Here is a 19,199-nt window from a genome sequence, read left to right as displayed (position 1 = left end):
AAAGAAAGAAAGAAAGAAAGAAAGAAAGAAAGAAAGAAAGAAAGAAAGGCAAGGAAAGAAAAAATGTTGACCTCCCCCAGTTTCTTCTGGCTTATAGGGTTTCTGCTGAGAGGTCTGCTGTTAGTCTGATGGACTTCCAATTATAGGTGACCTGGCCTTTCTTTCTGGCTGCCCTTAATATTCTTTCCTTCCTTGGAGAATCTGATGATTATGTGTCTTGGGTTGATCTTCTCTTGGAGTATGTTACCGGGGTCCTCTGGGTTTCCTGAATTTGAATGTTGGCCTGTCTTTTTAGGTTGGGGAAGTTTTGGATGATATCATAAAGTGTTTGTCAACTTGATTCTGTTCTCCCAGTCTCTGTCAGGTACCCCAATTAGTCATAGGCTTGGTCTTTTTATATAATCCCATATTTCTCACAGGTTTTATTCATTCCTTTTTATTTTTTTTCTCTATTCTTGTCTCCCTGTCTTATTTTGGTTTCCACTTGCATGGAATATCTTTTTATCATGGCTTTATTTTCAGTCTGTCTGTATGTTTTTACTGGTAGGTGAATTTCTTATAAGCAACATATAGTTGGATTTTTTTTAATTCCATTCAGACAGTCATTCTATAACTTTTAAATGGATAATTTAATGATTAAGTTCAAAGTTATTATTGATATGTGAGGCTTTGTTCCTATCATATTACAAAATTATTTTCTTGTTGTTTATATATTCTTTGTTCCTTTCTTTTTATCTTACTGATTGTCATTGTGATTTGGTGGATTTCTGTAGTGGTACAATTTGAATCCTTTCTCTTCTTCCTTTGTGTGATTGCTTTACAAGTGAGTTTTATACTTTTGTATATTTTCATTGTGGCAAATATTGTCCTTTCACTTCTAGGGATCCCTTGAGCATTTCTCAAAAGGTCAGTCTAGTGGTAACAAAGTCTCTCCCTCAGCATTTGCTTGTCTGGGAAAGACTGTATTTCTCCTTCAGTTGTAAAGGATAATTTTGCTGGAAATAGTATTCTTGACTGGCAGTTTTTTCTTTCAGCATTGTGAATATACCATCTCATTGTCTTATGACCTGTAAGGTTTCTGCTGAGAAACCTACTGTTGGTCTGATGGAGTTTCCTTTATTGATGACTAATGCTTTTCCCTTGCTGCTTTTAGAATTTTTTCTTTATCTTTGACTTTAGATAGTCTGATTATAATGTGTCATGGAGAAGACTTTTGTATTGTATCTGTCTGGGGACTGTTAAACTTCTTGTACCAGAATGTCTAAATCTCTTTCTAGATGTAGGAATTTTTTTTCTATTATTGTGTTAAATAGGTTTTCTAATAATTTCTTTGTCTCTTTCCTCTGGAGGATACTGATAGCTTAAATGTTTGATCACTTTATGTTGTCCAAAATGTAACAAAGACTTTGCTCATATTTTTCAATTCTTCTTTTTTTACTTTGTCTGACTGGATTATTTCAAAAGACCTGTCTTCAAGTTCTGAGAGTCTTCTGCCTGATCAATTCTATTGTTGAAGCTTTCAAATGCATTTTGTATTTCTTTCCATGAGCTCTTCAATTTCAGAATTTCTATTTGTTTTTTGTTTTGTTTTGTTTTGTTTTGTTTTCCCTAAATATCTACTTCCTTGGCAAATTTCTCATTTATATCCTGAATTTTTTTTTCTGATTTCTTTGTATTATTCTTCAAAATTATCTTGTATCTCACTGAGCTTTTTTAAAATGAATTTTTTTTTTTTGAGATAGAGTCTCACTCTGTTGCCCAGGCTGAAGTGCAGTGGTGCAATCTAAGCTCACTACAACCTCCACTACCCAGGCTCAATTGATCCTCCTGCCTCAGCCTCCTGAGTATCTGGGATTACAGGCATGCACCACCGTGCCCAGCTAATTTTTATATTGTTAGTAGAGATGGGATTTTGCCATGTTGGCCGGGCTGGTCTTGCACTCTTGACCTCAAGTGATCTGCCCACCTCAGCCTCCCAAAGTGCTGGGATTACAGGCATAAGCCACTGTACCTAGCCCCTAAAATGGATATTTTCAATTCTTTATCTGGGATTTGGAAATTTTTTTGATTAAGATCTATTGCTGGGAAGCTGGGTGCGGTGGCTCACGCCTATAATCCTAGCACTTTGGGAGGCTGGGGTGGGCAGATTGCCTGAGCTCAGGAGTTCCAGACCAGCCTGGGGAACATGGTGAAACCCCATCTCTACTAAAATACAAAAACTTAGCCGGGTATGGCAGCATGCACCTGTAGTCCTAGCTACTTAGGAGGCTAAGGCAGGAGAATTTCTTGAACTTGGAAGGTGGAGGTTGCAGTGAGATGAGATTACCCCACTGCACTCCAGACTGGTGATAGAGCAATACTCCATCTTAAAAAGAAAATCTATTGCTGGTGAATTATTTTGTCTGTTTGTAAGTGTATTTCCTTGCTTTTTCATGTTTCTTGTGTTCTTATCTTACTATCTGCATATCTGGTGTAATAGCCTCTTCTTCCTGTTTTTAAACTTACTTTAATAAGGGAGGACATTTTCCTAAAGATGTTTCTATGGTGTCAGTTGGATAGGGTACTTTGGCTTTGATTCTGCATGCATGCAGGCTGTATATGATTTCTTTGTCTGTAACCACAATTAGTGATATATACGATTTTCTCAGTGGGTTCGGGTGTGGTTAACAGCAGAGGCTGTGAAGAAGCAGTGCTGGGGACTAGGATGCCAGGTAGGTCTGTCTTCAGGCCCCAGTGGTGGCAGCAGTTGGCTGAGACTGTCTATCTTTGTGCCTCAGAGTGGTGTAAGCTGGCACCTGTTTTGACAATTCCTAGTGGGCCAATTCTTGGGCCTCCAGGTGGCTTGCTTGGATACCAGCAGCAGTGAATCAGGCAGGTGGGTGGGTTCTCAGGCCCCTAGGCAGCTGGTGTGGCATGGGTGATGGCAGTAGCAGTGGCAGGATGATTTTTGGGGTCCTGAGTGGTGTACATTGATGTTGGCAGTGCTTGTGATGGGCTGGGCAGGCCAGTCTCTAGGACTGCAGGTGGTGCTTGCACAGAGGGGCCAGCTGAGATGGTAGTGGCCAGGAGTTTGGGCCCAATCTGAGTTCCCTGAGAGGAGCATACTCAAGGTGGTGGATGGGTAGGGCAAGCCCAAGGACCCTAGGCTATGTGCTCTGCCATGAAAGAGGAGCCAAAGCCAGGGCTTATGCTCAGGCCCCCAAATTATGACAGCAGGCACCAGCCATCACGAGCAGGAGCAGGCCCCAGGTGGAGTGCTCGGCTGAGAAGTCGTAGCAGCTGTGCTGAGGCCCTGTCACTGGAGAGAGGGTTTGTCTCTGGTGGCTACAGCCTGGGCAGGTGCATGGGGAACACACGTCCCTCTCATGCTCCAGTCCGGGCAGGTCTTGCTTCCCAACCTTGGCAGCAGTAGCCCACACCTAGCTCGCCCCCCTTGCCTCTCGCGGCAGGGGCACCCCCCAGCTGACAACTAAGTTCCAGTGTCAATTTGTGCCCCGCTCACATCCCAGCCTCCTGCCAATGCTCACTTCTCAGCACCAGCAGCTGCAGCTGAAGCCTGTGCCTCACTTGCTTCTTAGCCTCAACTGTGGAAGTGCTCTCAGCTCACTCCTCAGTCCCGGTAGCAACAGCCCAAGTTTCCATAATGCTCCAGTCTAGATGCTGCTGGGCTCCAGGACAGCGTGCAGTCTGCCGAAAACTAGATTTGAAAATAGTTCCTTGCTATAGCAGCTTGGGTCTCAGAAAGGAACCCCGCACAACCTTCCTCACTGGAGCAGTTCCATCCCACAGTCTCCAGGAGTCTCTCTATGTTAGTTTCAGGGATGAAAGGGTTGAAAAGTTCTCTGTGACCAGAATTGCACATTTCTATTTTTCTTTTATTTATTTTTTTTGAGACAGAGTCTTGCTCTGTCGCCCAGGCTAGAGTGCAGTGGCACAATCTTGGCTCACTGCAACTTCCACCTCCTGGGTTCAAGCAATTCTCCTTCCTCAGCCTCCCAAGTAGCTGGGACTACAGGCATGCACCATGGAACCTGGCTAATTTTTGTATTTTTAGTAGAGCAGGTTTTCACCATCTTGGCCAGGCTGGTCTCGAACTCCTGACCTCAGGTGATCCACCCACCTTAGCCTCCCAAAGTGCTGAGATTACAGGCTTGAGCCACCACATCCAGCCAGAATTGTACATTTCTACAATGGGCATGTGGGCTACCTGAAGTCTCTCACTTACCCTTCCCCATGCTGGGAAGTCACTCCTGGCTCCCAGCCAATCCCAGCCAGGCAGGCTGCCTTTTTCCTTTCTCTTTCCCCACTTGTGGTGTTTCCTGTCACTTCTCTGTTGAATTCCAGCATTCTCTCTTGGATAACGTACTCAAAATGTGATTGCCTGTACACTATTTTGGTTCTTATAAGTGGGGGAGGCAGGCATGCAATGCTTCTACTCAGCCATCTTGACGCCCCTCCCCTGCCTTGTTATTTCACAGTAGCTTTTGGTTGCTTTCTTCTTCGCTTCCTGTCATACCTCCCAACCCCAGATAACAATATTAACATCCAGGGGCTCATAGGATCACGTATAAACACCTGTACCTGTGAGAGGACTTACACTGCTTTACAAAAATCAGATTATATCATACATACTGCTTTGCACCTTGCTTTCCTCTCTTAACAATATACTCTAGAAATGTGTTCAAAGTCAACTTACAGATTTCTCATTCATTCTTCTATTTTTAAAACGTCTTCCAAAGAAATATTTTGAGAGGTAAATATAAATAATACGAAGGACCTTTGGGCTCTGAACCTTTTCCTCTACCCTTCCTCCAGTCTGACTGAGTCAACACTTCTCTCTGGGAAACTGTGGAAAATCAGGCTGAGGGCTGGGGGGAGGCTGTTCTAACATCAAGAATGATGGCTCTCACCAGTTAAATGACAACTGACTTGGGTTCATTTGTATTCAGCAAGTCTGTAGACTAAATCACTGTAAAAAAAAAAAAAGGCTCTAGCATTTTAATTTCACTCTTTTAAAATATATATTTAATGGCTATAACATGATAGCTGTGAAATAAACCCTTCTGTTAGATATTGTAACCATGAAATATAGCTTTTTAACTAGTCGGCGGTGAAATTTTTGCTGCGTTCAATCACTCAATGACTGAAATATTAAACAGGAAGGGGAACGTGTGTGGAAAAAGTCTCTCCTACCTGGCAATAGCTAGATTGCAACCAGCAAGGTCAACTGCAAAATGACTGTCACCTCTAATGTGGATATTACTGTCCTCCCAAATGGGCTACTGCTGACTCAAAGCCAACAATTTCTTTAATTTTTCCCTCCTCGTCTACAAGTTACTTTGGGAAACTTCATGATCAGCACTATTCTTTTTATACTCTTAGGTGCTGACAGCAGAAAGGATTTGTGCCAAAGGCTCAAGCCAAGCTTTGGGGAATGGTGCATTTCTCCCTAAAACCCAGGGACTGGGCTACGTTTCCAGGCTCTTGATAGAAGAACAAAATAAAATTTCTACCTGTGAAATGTTGATTCTCACTTTCTCCCTTACTACAGAACTCCAGTTCTTTGTTCAGAGCAGCAATGCAGTTGGTTAGAAAAACACCTCCTCAGACTCCCTTGCAGCTAAATTGGCCATGTGGCTTGGTGAGATGGAAGCAGAGGTCTAGAGGGCAGGCTCCTGGGAAAGCAGGAAAATATTTTTTTCCTGATAAAAAGGGGCAGACTTAGGTGACAGGTGCCTTCCACCTTTTTGTCCCTTGACCTTCCCCTTATTTTCCTGCCTGAGTTGTGAACTCACTGCCTGGAGCTGGAATCACCCCACACTAAGGATGGCAAAACAGGACACTGAAGAGGGAGCTGCTGATGACTCCCTTGAGCAGCTGTACCAGCCTGGGATGGCTGACTTCCAGATTTCGTTGTTATTTTAGAAATATAAATCCCTATTTGGTTAAGACACTGTAGTCACTTTAGTCAGCCTTTCATAAAATTCAGTCTAACAAGCCTATCTGATGTGTAGGTAACAGCTAGAGGGAAAGCTACTTAGTCTGAGCGACTTACACATTTCTCTTCATGGGCACTTAGCTCTATGGAGTTGACATTAGTTCCCATTTTGCTTTGGCTGCCAGGGTACTCAGAGTCAAATGTGGTGCCGAAATATCTCCCATATAATCCTAGATATATACCTAATATTATATCTATGATATATATGTTCTCAGACTCAGCCTCTTCTTCCAAAGTATTTATAAAACTGATTATAAATTTCTATTTGATTTATACTGTATTATTTTATTGAGTACATTTCCATGCTTTCAGTTTTTGTGGAATGAAACAAGGTATACATTTGTGTGTACACATATATGTACACACATATACAAAAGCGTATATATGTTAAGTGGTTTCCATATGCTCACTCATTGAACGAAGCACTTGTGAATTAATCATGAATCCGCCACAATGGTCTTCTACCCTTGGTACATTATTCTCCCATTTTATAGATAAAGAAACTGAGACTTAGAAAGTCTAAGCTACTGAGCCAAGTTATATCCAAGTGAGTAAGTCAGTTTTTGAAAGCCTTCAAGACCCAAATTTGCTGAAGTCTTTTCTGTTTTTCTTTTAAACAAATAAAAATTTTAATAACTTTTTACCTATTGCTGCTCTAAAAGAAGTTAACACCAGGTTTTTCTCTGATTGTGTCAATTTCTCTCATTGTGAGTCTACTGTTGTGATTTCCCCTTCACATTCTTTTTGTGAATGAATTGTAGAAATTAGAAACGGGAAAGACTTGTCAGCCATGAAATATACATGTTCAAGAGCAAAGGAGAGAAGTGCTTGGCCGACAAGGCTAAGACCTTGCACTTAGGAGTGACCCAAATGTTTCTTAAAGATGGTAGAAGAGCAATAAATCCCACGGGCTCTGTAAGTGACATCAGAAGAGCAAGGGCTGGGGCAGAGCGTGTAGCTGGAAAGGGAAAGTTTTCAAGTGATGAAGATGAGTAAATGATGCGTTCCTGGACACTTCTCATTTTGTAGGCTGGAAGGGCTAAGGAATAGGATTGGGAGCCAACAGGAATTTGTTTAGAGGTTTCTAGTACAATATAATTGCTTCAACAAATATTGATTGAGTGCCTCCTATGCTCCAGATCCTGTTCTAAGCACTGGGGATACATCAGTGAAAAAAATAGACAAAAATGCCGGCTCCGTGGAGTTTACATTCTAACAAGGGGAGACAATGCACATAAGAGAATAAGTTCTGTGGCATGTTAGAAGATAGTTGCTACAGAAGAAAGAAAAAGTAGAGCAGGAATTACTGCTTAGTAGACATTCACAAGTTTCCAGTGTGCTGAGCATTTTGCATGCATTATTTCATTCAGCCCTCCCAAGAATGTTACGGGATTCCCTTTTCACAAATGAAGAAACTGAGGTTAAATAAAATGAAGTGATTTGTCAAAGGTCATGCTGCAGTAATAGCAGAAGCAGGATCTGAACTCCTCAGAGTTGACCACACCCACGTGGCATGAGGAAGGTATCAGGGGCCACTGTCTTCCTTACCCATCTCCCATCCTTGTCTAAAGGTGGGTTGAAGCGCCGCCCTTTGGCCATTCTCTCCAGGAAGCTGAATGTGGCTGAGGTTGGCTCCCTCACCTCTCCATGGCTTCATAAGCTCCACACATCTGGGAAGCCACTCCTCTTCCTTGTTCCTGATTTTTACTTCTCAGCCTCTACCAGGAGGGGAAGGTACAGGTGCCCATTGTTGTCATGGAATGGAGCTCACCCATCACAATGGGTAGAGGAGTCTTCTAAGCCCTCTGAGGATTCCTGCCACCAGTTCCTTGCAGCTGTGACTCCCCAGGGTAAGAGGCAAAGAGCCACCAGTTCCCAGCTGGGGAAGCCCCGTGATCAGCTCAGACAGGTGAGAACAAGATGATTCGGGGGTAATGGCAAACATTTTGTAACCTCTCAATTCTTGAACCAATAATGTTTGAGTTGAATGTCCACCATGGCAGTCATATGTTCCACCCTGTTAGTTTTCAGCAAAATAATTTGTGTCCCAGGCTGGGTGTGACCTTGTCTGCATCAGTGGCACTGCTGTGCCCAGGACCCATGCTTCCTACCATCTCCTGTGGCAGCCTCTGTGTCTCAGCTCAGGCCCAACCTCAGGACTCACTCACAGCCACTCTTACCTGCCTGGCACAGCATTGAGGCCACAAGGAAGTAACACCCATGAGTAATTACCATATGCCAAGTGCTGTGCTAAACTAAACAGTCACCTGTTTTTATTTTTTCTCCGTGACAACCTTCAACATTTACAAATAGAAAACAAGGATCATACAGCAATGAATGGGACGCCAGACGTCCCAGCAAGGTCATGGGACAGCTCCAGAGCTCACGAGCCTTGCCAAGGACCACCTGGCCTCCCCAGGGCTGCAAAGGCTGCTCCTGAAATCTGGTATTTCTCTCAGGGCCTGGACACACATGTCCTGCCTCCCTTCTACTCAGTAAGGTATTTTCTGCTTTTCTTTCTTTCTCCTTTTTTTTAAATGTTGTGTCTTGCCAATTCTCTTGGCTATTCCGTGTGAATACGAGAGTAAACATGTACAGGACGACCTGTCCAGCTGCCCTCTCGCTCAGAAATTGTGTCCTGCACCCTCTCCTCTCCTCTCATGAGCTGCCGTAGTAGTGATATGAGATCATATCCACTGCCAGCACCGAAGAGCCAGAGGTGGGCTCCTAGATGTGACGCCAGAGATGCATAGGTCCTCTTGCACTGTGATGCCAAAAGCCACATGGTAGAGAGAGAGGAGGAAAAGATGGTGGGCTGCATCTGTTGCTGTTGCGGAGCTGCTGCACCAGGCAAGCCTGTTGTGTGTGTAGTAAACCCTTCCAGGATTTCTGCTACCTGCCGACAAGCCCAGTGCAATGGACACAGTGTATTTACCAGGCATTGCCCACTGCTCTCCAAAGCCCAGGTGTAAAGAAATACTCCCAGCAGCAGCAGTGCAAGGGAACCTGCCATCTCCCAGCCTTGCCAAGATGCACTATATTGATTAGGATCAAATTTGACCGGGACAGGAAACCCAAACTAACAGGGGCTTCAACACGATAGACATTTATTCTCTCTGCGTAAATGAAGTCCAGAGAGAGGTCGTCCAGGCTCAATATGGCAGCTCTGCTGTTTGGGATTCTCAGAGATGAGGCTCCCTCACACCTACCACTGCTCACCAGCCCCAGGGGGCAGCTGTCATCTTGTGGCACCAGATGGCATCTACGTTCCAGGCAGCAGAATGCAGGAAGGGAAGTAGATGGGAAAGGGCGTGACCCCATGGATCATATTGGGCCAACCCCAACTGGCTCAGCTGCTTCCTCCTAAGGAAGGCTCCTGGTGTCTCCCACACAACACTTCCTCTCGTGGGCCGGGGCTTCAACCACCTTACTGTAAAGGGGGCTGCAAAGTAGGCTTTGTCCTGGTGGGTTGATTGCCCAGCCAAAAGTTTAATCACCATGGAAGAGAGAGAGAAGCAAAATCAAAGGACAAACTGAAGCCCCTGCCACCCCAGCGGGTGTTCTTTCATCTTTAATTTGATCATTTAATTCCCCAAATTCTTACAAGAATAAGCCTAACTTCATTCCAATTAGCCTGGGGAGCGGGAGGGCAGAAGAGGATGCATAGTGCTGTCTAATTCTCAGGAAGAACACATGAAAGGCACTTCAATGTTTACTAAGTACTTATATATTCATTGTTTTCGGTAACTTTCATGACAACCTTAAGACATGTGCTGGTTATTTTTCTTCTGTGTGTACCCCTCTCCCATTCTTTCGTTATCCAGTCCCTATTCTGCAGCCTGGAGTCTAACCTGTAAAGGTTGTATCCCCTCTTCCCCTATGTTTTGGCTCTTTTTTTCTTTTTAATTAATTTTTTTTTTTGAGATTGAGTTTTGCTCTTGTTGCCCAGGCTGGAGTGCAATGGGCGTGGTCTTGGCTCACTGCCTCCTGGGTTCAAGCGATTCTCCTGACACAGCCTCCCAAGGAGCTGGGATTACAGGCACCACCACCACACCTGGCTGGTTTTTGTGTTTTTAGTAGAGACAGGACTTTACCATGTTGGCCAGGCTGGTCTCGAACTCCTGACCTCTGGTGATCCGCCCGCCTCGGCCTCCCAAAGTGCTGGGGTTACAGGCATGAGCCACCATGCCCGGCCCATTCTTTGGCTCTGGTTGGATTCATCCCATAGGAAGTAGCACTGGGAATCAGAAGGGCAGAAGGAGATAGGCAGTGGTGTACCCCTAAATAGTTCACAACCAGCCCTTCAGAGAAAAAGCAGCCTGATTTGTAGTGGCATCTGCCAATTTCCATGCCTCAGTACTTCCACCGTGGTGGATTTTAAGCTACTGATATCCCTGAACAGGGTGTTGGGAAGAGATGTACATAACACATTGGTACATCAGAGGTTCAAAGTCTTGGCCCCGCAGGCTCTATTCCTACCAGGCCATAATTTGGAAGGGGCTGTGCTTGCCCACTTATGTCCATAGCTCCTGCTGGGCAGCCTGTTCCCCTCAGCCACAGTTCTTCCCCTTCACACTTCCCTGTCCCTACCCCTTCCGCCCAAGGCTTCCTGCTCTTGCTGATCCCAGGAAGCTGCGCTATTCTTGTCAGTTCCTGTAACCCCGCCCTCATCTCTAAGAGGAGACCCTTCATTACAGTCTCTTCTGTCATGGAATGTGTCACTGGTTTCACTGCAGGGATGCGGACTGCAACTGAAGCAGGTGTTCACAATTATCTCACCTACCGATGAGGAAACTGAGCCTCCATGAGGTGAAGTGACTCACCCACAGTCACACAGCTAATATATGGCAGAGCCCACACCAGAAGCCACATGTACCAAAGCCAAGTTCAATGCCAGCATAAATCAGTTTTCATTTTAATGCTCTTGCTTGACGCTGTTAAATTATTGAGCAGTGATTTTATAAGAGGATTCCTTTTAATTCCCTTTCCTTAATCTGCACAAAACAGGGCCTGTTGAAATTCCTCCCGATTAGCCGCAGTCCCTCTCCAAGGTGAGCTCTTGTCGGCCAGGGGCCAAATGACGGACACCACGTGCCACCAACGCCACACAGAGAAAGGTGATGGGCCAGGACAGAGTTCTGGTTCTCCTGCACCCTAAGACGAAAGGAAAAGTCAGAGAGGAGGAAGGAAGCCAATGACAACATTTAAAACCTAAAAACAGTGGCCATTTCCAACTCAGTGTTTCACATGCATTCACTTTGTCTCCACCGATGGAGCAGAAAATCTCTTAGAACTGAAACTTCATTTTAAAATATATTTCGCATTGCCTCTGTATTTAGTCTTATGCTCTGTTAAACACGGTATATGACTGCTGGTTCAAGTATGTTCTAATTTTCTCCTTTTGAATCATTGTTTAAAATTCTAACAAATTTGTCCAAGAAAATCAAAGCTAAGCACAGAAACCTGGCCAGAAAAAATGAAATTCCACTTCTCTTCAGCTAGGATTTCCCAGCCACACATTAAGAGTAGGGCTCTTCATTGTGGCTGTTATTATTTTCAAGGTTTAAATTACTAGGCTGTACTTTGTGACCCACCACTCTGAAAACAAGTCCTGTACCACTAAGGGTACTCAGACCACCAGGGCTGAGAACGCCAGAGGGTCAAGTTCGATCCTGTCTCGTGCCTTTGCACGTGCTCACACACAGTGGTCCAAAACCACCAGCTAGGGACTGTCTGCAAACACAACACTGAGCCAATCACTCATGCAATAAATATCACTGCGCATTTGCCATGTGTCACCACTGTTTTTGGACAGCATTAAGGCAATCAGTTCTTTGTAAATAGCAAATCACAAATTTAACAATACATTCAATGACCAGTACCTCAAACCTATTGATTAACCAAAAATTATTTTCACTGGACTACTGACAACTTTTATAGCTAATTGTCTTGTCCAGTGCATTTTTTGATAGGACAGTTTTTGTGTTCTTTGAACTTTAAGTCTTTTCTTAAAGGTAGTACAGGGTGAATGCATTTATATCTTCCACGCATTTCCAGGGCAGCATGCCATTCGTCATTTTAATTAAGAATGTGCTGTCTTTTGCAGGAGAGGAAGTGGTAGAATTAGGGGGACTTTGCAGAATGTTCTCACGTGTGTGTCTGCACATGCCTACCCACGAGTGCACCCACAAACACTCAGCTCCCTCATATGCAGGCATGTGACGGTTTGTTGTTCTACCAAATGAAAGATTCATTTTCATGTTAATGTCCACAAATCCTGGATAATTAAACATGCATTTGGGGAAGGCCAATCCATTTGTCTGTGAAATGTTAACCATCTGAGAAATACTCAGGTATCTTAACTATAAAGCACATTTTGGGTTCACCCTGGAAGGATGAATCTGGATTCTTTCTGCAAATAGCAACCAAATTGAAGTGACTCAGCTGCATTTATTTATTATGATACATGATTCATATGGTACTAATAGAAATTGTCGTGAATATATAGCAATTTGTATGCCACCTCGAAAAGAACTCAGGCATCTGTAACATAAAGCACATTTTTTGTTTTACCCTATGTTGCAAACTATCTGGAAAATTAACTGTTCTCTCTCCCTCATACTCAAGGGAACAATTCCTGGATCAACACAAGAAAGACAAAACCAATTGAAAGATAAGAAAGATAAGTTGGCCAACTAGGCTTTTTTTGTTTTTGAGACGGAGGTTCACTCTTGTTGCCCAGGCTGGAGTGCAATGGTGCGATCTTGGCTCACTGCAACCTCTGGCTCCCAGGTACAAGTGATTTTCCTGTCTCAGCCTCCCAAGTAGCTCAGATTACAGGCATGCGCCACCACACCTGCATATTTTTTTTTCTTTTTTGTATTTAGTAGAGATGGGGTTTCACCATGTTAGTCAGGCTGGTCCCGAACCCCTGACCTCAAGTGATCCACCCACCTCGACCTCCCAAAGTGCTGGAATTACAGGCGTGCACCACTGCACCCAGCTAGAACTTTAATTAAATTGAAAGGTAGAAACTAACTGTAATAGTTACAAGACCACTGATGCTCGTGACACCCCAAATTCAAATTTCCTAAGACACTGTCATTGTAATAACTGAATTTTTGACATCCTTGCCGAAACAGGAATTGCTATAACTGTCCAAATCATTTAGAAAAGCTTTTGGTTAATTGATAACTTGGAGAATTGGTCACCCAAAGAAGTGCTGTGATCTAGGAAGCTGTACTGGATCCAGTGACAGATACAGTAAATACAGTCACTGACCTCATGAAGCTGAGGGGAGGGAAATAGACATTATTACACAAATAATCTGTATGACTATGAGAGGTCCAGGGTGCTCCATAAGAGGTCCAGGGTGACAGCCGGGCCTAAATGCATGGGAAAGGTGATGAAGAAATGAAGAATGATATCAGCAAACCAAGGAAAATGGAGAGTGTCCCAGGCAGATGGACTGACTGCTGCAGCCCTGATGTTGGGAGGAGCTTGGCTCACTCAAGAACTCAAGAGGAGTTTGGAGGAGGGCTTTGATGCCATTGAGAAGGGCATGGGCGAAAGCAGAGGCTGGAGGAAGGAGCAGGGAGGCAGATCATTCAGGCAGCCCGAGAAATGTGGACAGGCGCTATGTCCTCTGTGATCTGGACCAGCTGACAATGTCAGTGGCAGGCAGAAACTCGGGGAATGCCAACAACAACAAAACCAGTTGGGAGCTTTGGCCTTTTGCAAAAAAGCACCTTAGAAATAAGACTCACCCTAAAACATAGCAGGTGTGTTGAGCGTATTTGTTCTTTTGCTAAATTCTGAGAAAGAAAGGTAGAAATATTTAGTTGTATCTCTGTTTCTCTGCTTGTTGGGAGTGTTATTCCTGTTTCCACTCCTGTGTTTCAATGTTTGTTGAGGTTTGCGTGAAGACTTTATGCCATTGTTTTCACCCCCTGGGAAGACGGCTGCTTTTGTCCTCTCGCAGTTTGAACGGGCCAGTCCTCCGAAAACACAAACTAAAAGACAGCCGTAATTACATGTGTGGTTCAAAATGAAGAGCACTGAAATGGAAAATGCCAGCCTCTAGAATCGTCAAGCAAAATGGCAAAATAAATATCTATTTTTCAACTGAAGAGAAAATGAACAGTGTCTTAGAACATGACAGAAAGTTGATCTGTACCCCACACAGGGACAGAATTAGAGCAGGCGGGGTTCCTAAATGAAGAAGAGATCCTCAGGCCTTTTAAAACCCCCTCTTACCCTCTTATTTTGTACGAGAAAATATAATGGAGATTTCATCAACTTGGCAGGAAATCGCAAGCTCATAAAAGAGCCTTGTTACAAAGATAATAAGAAGACAAAGTCATAAAAGACAGACTTGGGCTGCGTGCTGGCTTTAGGCTTCACTTTCTCCAGCTCTACAGGGATCTAGGGTTCATCAACTCAAGTTAATCACGTGGATGGCCACCAATACAACGTGTCCTTTCTTGATCGATCTTGCTCTTTGTTCACATTCCAGGGCATTTTTGCGAATGGGGTGTGCCTTGGAAAGGCGAACAAGAAACTTACACCACATTGAGACTTACCATGTTGCCTTCTGCACATTCTGCTTAGTAAATGATACCGTAATGGAGAGCAGATAGGGCTGCCAGCAAACCCTCTCTGGGCACTTCCCTTCACTCCAGGGATGACTGGCTCGTTCTTTGTGGCCGTCAGCCTCCCCTGTGGCTTCCAATGCATCTTGTCACCAAAACGTCAGCTGTCTTTTTCTTTTCCTCCCCTCTCCCGTTTGCTTTAGCTGTAAGGTAGGGGAACCCTCCCACTAGGACCTCACTGCTTCAGTTGTGGACCTGGGACCAGCAGCATCAGCATCACCTGGGAGTCTATTAGAAATGCAGACTCTTAGGTCCCAGCCAGGCCTACTAAATCACAATCTGTGTTTTAACAAGATCCTCCAGGCGAGTCATGTGCTCATCAAAGTTTGAGAAGCGTCTCCTTACCGAATCAGGAGACGCACCTGGGCTGTGGCTATGTCACTACCACCTCAGTTCTTCTAAGGGGAGGACAACAGATTGCCAGTGCCCCTTGGTCATTTGACCTTGCACCTGCAGATAAGCACTGAAGCCTTGTCTCAACCTGCTACATTTAACTGGACAGCGGTTACTGTACTGCTAGACTTTTAAAGATTCAGAAGCCAAAGTTGGAGGCTAAAGGAGTGAATTTTCATTGCATTTCCCTAGGTTTTCCCTCAGGAGCTCAAAACCTTTCTAGACTGTACCGTAACTACCTTCCTGTGTGCCTGACATGCACGTAGAGAAGTGGATGATGTTTGCCCCTGGAGGATCCTGAGACACATGCCATTTCTTTGCATAGTTACATAAACATGTTGCATTGTGGCTGTCTTAATGTTTAATTTAGATTGCTGCCCCATTGATTCGACTGTGGCTCAGGCACATGAGAGTAAGCCAAATTCACGGTTTTGCCGTGACACTGTCCAGTCGTTTTGACTGTACAAGAATGACCACAGAAGGGCTGTGTGCCTAATTAAGCACTTAGTCAATAACCCACTCCCTCTGGACTGAGTCATTTGCTTTATCCATTGCGGAAACGAGATCAAGCTGGGCAGTGAATGTGGGTAATTCATGCAGGAAGAACACATTTAAGGTGAGCGTGGATTGATTGGAATTAGTTATTTCAGACAGCAGAGAGAGAGCGAGAGAGAAAGAAAATGAGAGAGAGAGAGAGAGAGAGAGAGTGTGTGTGTGTGTGTGTGTGTGTGCGCGCGCGTGCATGCATGTGTGCGTTCCCTCCCCAGGTGATTCCAATATTCCTTTACAAACAGCAAGGTAAGGTCAAGTCCAGCCTCCAAGAGTGCAAGTATTATGTGGGGACTGTTTAGTGCCAGCATCCCAATATGGAGGTGTTGATGCCACCATGGTAAGTCCAGAGATTTGGGGACAGACTCTGTCATTGGTGTGCACGTAGCTCACTCCTGTGTGACTTTTTAAAGTAATTTGATGCATCTAATTGTTCTGTGGTGAGATAAGAACATTCCATTTTATCTGAAGTCACAAGACAGCTTATTGACCGCACTGTCTTACTGGTACAGCACATAATAGCATTGTTAGGGGAAATGTCAGCAAAGTCACTGAAGGGTGGAAAAACATGCAATCAAATTTCTCACACGACAATGGCCCAAATATTCACTGGGCTCTTGCTTCCGCCTAATGTGGTTGAGGCTTCTTTTCAGGCTGATTTGTTTCGCCATGGTACAGTGTCCACGCAGCCAACCCAACCAGCAGCCACACATTTCAGCAAGTCCTCCACGCTTCCTCCTCCCAGGAAGAGGTCTGCACATTCTTCCCTACACTTTACCAGTCTCTTCGCAGAGAATTCATTTTCATAACATCCCGAGCGTCCTAAGACTTCATGTGTATTCTTTCATCAGCCATCTGCTAGGGGAGATGCATCCATAAGACATCTTCCTTCACTGGCATAATTAAAAGAGATTCTCTCCCTTCGAATGTTGTGTTACATTTACATTCAAAGTTATTTTGCTCTCTCTTTGCCCTTGCCCTCAAGGAATTGTGGGAATTCAAGTTAATGGGCTTTTAATGGTTCTGTGATAACTGTGATTATAAGCTGTGAATCAGATCAGGGGGAGCATCCAAGTTCAGCTGCATCTCATGCAAAAAGACATCACCATTGCTTTTGATCCTCAGTGGAGATTTGGTTTTCAATGTTCAGACATCACCATCCTTGGGAAAAAAAAAAAAAGAGGAAGAAAGGTACCTCATTTGCTTTGCAATTGCTTTGATAACAATGTTAAAGCCTTTAACTACACATTCTCCTTTTGATATGTTAGTGGTATTTAGAAACATATCCTGTTGCTAAAAATTAAACTTCAAAGTCTACGATTGTATTTCCTGCTTCCTTTTAGAGGAGAAGATGCTGGGTTTATTTAAAACACATGCAACATGTTGGACACACACACACACACACACACACACCCACCCCGCCTTCAACCTTGCACTGCCAAATATTTAGAAATAAATTTTTACTGTGTTCTCTGAACATATAATTACTGCTTTGAGGCTAGTTAATGAAAATATACTTTGCTTTGAAACATGTTGGCTTTACTAAACGAGCCTGTCCTTGTGAGTCCATAGATGAATCGATTGTGAGCCTCCTTGAAAAAAGAGGCATTCTGATCATTGTTGCCAGATGTCTCAAGAAAGCCTGCCAGGCTGGGGCTAGAAACGCAGCCTTAAAATAGTAGGCACGTAATTGTACCATCAGCCAATTAGGCCCTGAGAGCAAATTAGCACTCACTCCCATTGGCCAGAATATCTATGACTTTTGCATGGCTGGCCCAGGGACATTCTGGCAAGAATCTCCAACTTTGGCCAATAGTTGCTGGCATCTGAAAAGGCCACTATAAATGATCGGCCCTCAGTTTTAAAAAGCTGCTTTGCTGAAACACCTCAGCTCACTTCCCAGGAAAATCCTTATGGCCATTTCTAGAGACCAAGCCATTGTCTAGACAAGTTAACCTGCGCAGTTGGAATACATAGTTCTGAATGGCAAGGCCCTTGCTAACACTGGCCTTTGGAGAAAAGGTCTTGCTCTCGGGTAGGGAAGTCCTTACCTACAGACCCTCCTTCAGGGATTGCCCAGTAGAAAACCCATGAGATTGAAAGCTGAGCAATTGAGTGACAGGACGCACTGCCTTCTTGAATAAGCACTTTTCAAATTAGAGATTGCATTCACCCCAATTTAAAGAGACATTTGAATGAGAAGTAATCGGAAGGAATAGACCCTCGAAGACCAGTTCGTTTGTAAAGAACAAAGAGCCACTGCAGCAGGAAGCTTCACCTACAGAGGTTGGCCCTCACTTTAGGCAGTATTCACTGGAGCTGCCAGGCCTGCCATTAGGACCAGGAATTAAGAAATTACCATTGGCTGCAGAAAGTAATTGCGTAGCAATGGCTCCAAAAAAGCCTTAAAAATCCATATTTTATGATCCAGCAATTCTACTCCTGAGAATTTACCCCAAGAAAATACCCATGTATTTGCACAAAGATTTATTCCCCAGTATGCTCATTACAGCATCTGTTAGGGGAAAAAATTGAAATAATTTACAGTAGCCCCCCCCTTATCTGAGGGAGAGCTGTTCCAAGACCCCAGTGGATGCCTAAAACTGCAGAAGGTACAGACAGTCCCACCACAGAATGATTCCACTTGTGAGTTTTCAGCTTTACAATGGTGCAAAAGTGATAGTCAGAGAGTAGGCTCCTGGACTTATGATGGTGTTCAACCTAAGACATGTTAAATTTACAATAAGTTTCTCAATATGTAACCCCATTGTAAGTCGAGGATCATCTGTTTATGCCATTTTCTTTTCAATACATACATACTATACATTCTATACATACATATGATAACATTTAACTTACTAGACACAGGAAGAGATTAAAAACAACTAATAATAAAATGGAACAATTGTAACAATATACTATAGTAAAAATCACATGAATGTGTTTTCTATCTCTCTGTCAAAATGCTGTAATATTTTTGGACCTCAATTGACCTTGGGTAACTAAAACTGCAGAATGTAAAAGAAAGGTAAATATATAAATAGAATAATCCTTTTTTGTAAACATATATCCACATATTATGGGAAAACTGCAGACTACCCCTACATTTAGAATGATTTGTTTCTTTTTTCTTCATTGAGTGTTCCCAAATTTCCATATGGAACATATATTCGTATTGTGGTCAGAAGCAAAATTTAATAATTTTTTGAAAAGAAGGTATGACAAACCAAGTACTGTATGATCAGTGTCTTGCAGCAATTCAAGACCCAGACAATTAGAAGGATGTTTAAGCTACAAAATACAGATTATTGGTGATGGTCTGCAAAGAACAGAGATGGCTAACGGTCAAATCATAGATTTGCATGTGTTCCAGAAAAGTTTTCTACAGGCAATCCTCCAAATTGCATCAGGTGCTTAAGATACTACAGTGCATCATGGGTGATCCCTATTCAAGGGCTCAAAGCCTGGCCGAGGAAGGCATCCACATTCCCACAGAAGCACTGTCGTTCCACCCCGTGGCAGGCAGAGAAGTTCTCCTGTCAGCTCCTATGGAATCCACTTTAATAAGCCTTGCGTTATGGAAAGTGAAATCATATAAAGCTTAAAGG

The 19,199-nt window shown here is 43.7% G+C and overlaps 1 protein-coding gene across 2 annotated transcripts in view; it reads right to left on the bottom strand.

The window, feature by feature from the left end:
• TEX36 (testis expressed 36) overlaps positions 1-7,740 on the bottom strand; it is an 88,510-nt gene extending 80,770 nt beyond the window's left edge. For both annotated transcript variants that reach the window (XM_017537923.2, XM_017537922.2), the window contains exon 1: positions 7,547-7,740. In XM_017537923.2, the coding sequence (XP_017393412.1) occupies positions 7,547-7,597 (51 nt within the window). In that variant the 5' untranslated portion in view covers positions 7,598-7,740. The remainder of the gene's footprint in view (positions 1-7,546) is intronic.
• Positions 7,741-19,199: the final 11,459 nt, after the last annotated feature.

This window comes from Cebus imitator, unplaced genomic scaffold (assembly GCF_001604975.1).
Source record: "Cebus imitator isolate Cc_AM_T3 unplaced genomic scaffold, Cebus_imitator-1.0 Scaffold107, whole genome shotgun sequence".
Taxonomy (NCBI): Eukaryota; Metazoa; Chordata; class Mammalia; order Primates; family Cebidae; genus Cebus; species Cebus imitator.
Note: the sequence above shows the minus strand (reverse complement) of the source record. Positions and strands in the feature narration are given on the sequence as shown.